This window comes from Erythranthe guttata, chromosome 8 (genome assembly GCF_056151865.1).
Source record: "Erythranthe guttata isolate IM_541 chromosome 8, IM_541, whole genome shotgun sequence".
Classification (NCBI taxonomy): Eukaryota; Viridiplantae; Streptophyta; class Magnoliopsida; order Lamiales; family Phrymaceae; genus Erythranthe; species Erythranthe guttata.
This window is the reverse complement of record NC_142540.1, coordinates 24,382,607-24,386,345: the sequence shown is the minus strand read 5'-3', so window position 1 is coordinate 24,386,345 and position 3,739 is coordinate 24,382,607. Positions and strand designations below refer to the sequence as shown.

At 35.8% G+C, this 3,739-nt stretch overlaps 1 protein-coding gene across 1 annotated transcript; it reads right to left on the bottom strand.

Moving 5' to 3' along the window:
• Positions 1-2,856: 2,856 nt before the first annotated feature.
• Positions 2,857-3,739, bottom strand: LOC148768887 (uncharacterized). Its single transcript, XM_088822497.1, has one exon. It carries the CDS (start codon positions 3,570-3,572, stop codon positions 3,177-3,179), a length of 396 nt encoding a protein of 131 aa, XP_088678623.1. The 5' UTR covers positions 3,573-3,739; the 3' UTR covers positions 2,857-3,176.

The following is a 3,739-nucleotide window of genomic DNA, read 5'->3' as shown; positions in this document are numbered from 1 at the left end:
TTCCAAATATATTGTATGGAATCCATCTAGATGTTCTTCCCTTGTAACAACTGCCTCAGGTTCAATAGCTCCAATCATCAGTCGCCACGTCATATCTTAGTTAGTTAAGGGGTGTTGTTTATCTCCTGCACCTCAAGCTTTCAGCTAACTTCAAATCAGCTCTTTCCTCTTCTTCTACGTGGACTGATCTTCCAGCTCAATTCTACCTAGATTAATTGATCAAAATACTTCAAGTTTAATATTATTTTGAAATTTATTTTACTTGAAATATTAGAGCTCAACATTTTGGAAACCACTGTAAAATGAATCACGCAAACTAGTTTAATAAGTTATATTTCTTATCATTGCATTTGAATCCTTGCCTTCAAATCATTAACTTTTGTTTTTTGAATGAATTAATTTATATTAAAATATAGGGTAAATTACACCCACACCCCTGTGGTATGCTTAAATAATTTTAAGGTCTCTATGGTATCGATAATTACACTCACCCCCCTGAAACGTAGTTAGAAACTCTAACGGGATAATGCATTGGATACATTATTCCGATAGGGTTCTAATGGACTATTATTTTTAGCTAGTGGTGGAGACAACATAGAGTTATGGGGAGTTATGGGGTGGCATAGCTCCCCCAATATTTCTTAAATCACCCATAACTCTTTGTTGTCTCCACCACTTTCTGAAACCAATAGTCCGTTAGAACTCTATTGTAATAACGTAGTCAATGCATTATCCCATTAGAGTTACTAACTACGTTTCAAGGGGGTGAGTGTAATTATTGATACCACAGGGACCTTAAAGTTATTTAAGCATACCTCAGGGGTGTGGGTGTAATTTACCCTAAAATATATTTTAAATCTTGATTTTGAATGTGAATTTTGTTTTTTACAAATTTGGAGTTATTTTTGTGAACTAATTGAAATTAACTTACTTACGAAATAATTTTCACATATAAATACAAATCTTCAATTTCCATGAAACTTTATTGAAATTCAAAGCTAGCCCACACATATTTAGTGGGACGACTCAACACGGGCTGGCTGAAAAGAACAAGTCAGGGCCCGGGCCCATATTTGTGATGGTCCAGGCCCATGAAGTACTTGGGGTTAAATATCAAATAATTGTACAAAAATCGAATAGTTGTTTTTAAAGAAACCTTGACTTTGTTATGGGGAATTTATCGTTTTTAAGTACGAGGTGAAAATCTCATGTACGGTTCTGTAATAGCGATGGCAACAGTGATGTTATCGTCGACTATCGTTAACTTTGATGCAGTGGTGAACGAAGCTATTGGGGTAGTGGGTATCGAAACTTTTGCTCGATCACATACGGTGGATTTGTTTGGATTGGTCTTCACTTTGTCTTCGGCAAACATTGGATTCTCCATCGGTTGAGGGAAAATCGACCAATCTTGTAGTGGAGTTAGCCCGAAACAATAACTAGAACAAAGTCAGTTTTGAAGACGATTCTAGTTTTGAAGATGATTCCAGCGTGATTATAACATCAATATATGGACGCAAAGATAATCTAGCAAGCTATGGGACTATAGTCGCCGACATTCATAGTGTCGCGTTGGTTCTTTCGAATATGTTATGTATCGAAAGAACATCAATACATATAATATGAATAGAGTAAAATGGCTCGTCTTTTCTTTTAACGGGTACTTATATGTCGTCAATAACGTTACCTAGCTCGATTCGAAATATTGTATCTTGCCCTAATGCCCATTAAAAAAATTCAAATGAAACCCAATAAAATATATATAATTAAATTTAAACCATTAGTGAAATTCAGCTGTCACATTTCACGAAGGTTACATGATTAAATATTTAAAAAAAGCCAGCATATAAAGAGTAGCACTACTTGCCAACGAAAAACAAAGGCAAAAAGCCCTTTTCCTATTTACTTTTATCTATAAATTAACAAATAAATAAGGGTAAATTACAACCACCCTGAGGTATGGTCAAATTACAAAAATCCCCCTCTTGTTTGGATAATTACAACAACCCCTTCAAATCCTCAAATTTAGTGGAATAATCGAGATTATATGGAATATTATCACTTTTGTACCCATTTTATTCCATTCGAACTCTACATTTTGAAGCAAGATGATCATAATATGTGTTTTTTTTGCTTGTATATATCAGATTGTGGTGCATCAGAAACTGTATTTTTACACAAAACGAGTACAAACTAGAGTACATTCCACGAAATCTAGATGATTATATTGAATTTGACACCATGAGGATGGATGTGTAAGAAAAAAAATAAATGAGGGGTAGATGTAATTATTCAAACAAAAGAGGGGTTTTTTTTAAAAATTGATCATACCTTATAATAAATGAACTTTTGATCGGCGCCACTGTCGGTGGCTCATGTGCCAGATTCCATCGCCAGCAAATACAGTGACGTCATGCCTCACCAAATCAATTTATTTATTGAAACAAAAGGTAAATAAATTTATTTATTTTCATTTTCCAATTAGTAAAAAGATTAATAATATTTCTTGGCATCCAATGCCCATATTATGTTTATTATATATATTGCATGTGGAAATGCCAATATTTCTTGGTAGATAACTTGTCACATTCAACGGCTAATTTTTAGCTTGCATTTCTAATTAATTTGATATTTAAGCGCTTATAAGTTCTTTCAAAGTGTTTGGTACTATTTTTAGAAAAAGTTAAAAATTCAAAATTTTATTCTGCTATAAATAAGATTTTTTTTTAAAAGTACATTCACCTCATATTTTTTATTGAATATATAATAATGAGTTAATAACTTAATAAGCTCATTATTCAATCACTTTAAAACTTAATTCTAAAAACAAGAAAATAAGCTCTTAAAGCAAGAAAATAAGAAGTAAATTTTATTAGCGATGGATAATGATGTACATGTGACTCCCCAAGATATAAAAATAAATGTCCAAATAATAATCACAATGAAACAAATGACCCAATCTAGAACAAATAAAAATCCAAATCAAAAAAAAAAGACACAACCAAATATAATACCCATAAATAAATAAAATAAACATAGAAAACTAAAAAAAAATGACTACTAAATTAAAAATTAAAAACCCCCAAACAAAAGGACAAAAAAAAAAAAAACAAATCTCATCCGTCCATAAAAGATGCGCACAGATCTACCACCTCCACGTGGAAATTTGAAAAAACCTACATCAACGCCACCGCCACAAGCGCCGCCGCGAAGGCGGTGCCTCCGACGGCTGCTCTCCTCACGAAACCATTGTTCGAATTGTCGGCGGGTGGTGCATCGGCCGGGGGTCCAGGTGCGAGCGACGGCGAAGTTGGCGCCGGAGCGAGGGCGGGGGTCTCAATTCCGGCGGGGGTGGGTGCTGGGGATGGGGCGGCGACGGAAGGGCCTGGCGTTGGAGCTTCGGACGACGGAGATGGGGAAGGAGTTGGGGTGGGGGTGGGCGGCGCCACCGGTGCTGCGGTGGGGGTGGCGGTGGGGGAGACGGTGGGTGCACCCACCGGTGATTGTGCCATGCACGAGGTGGCCAAGAGTGCTAAGAGGATGAAGAGCTTAATTCCTGATGAAGAAGCCATTGTTTTAGAGAGAGAGAGAGAGAGAGATGAGAGTTTTAGAGAGAGAAATTGCTTTGTGAGGTTTTGTTTTTTCAACTTTGGTGGTGGAAGAAAAGATGATAGTAAAGTGAATATATATAAACAAAGTTAGAGAGAGAAAGTAAGAGAGAGAAAGTAAGAGATAATGA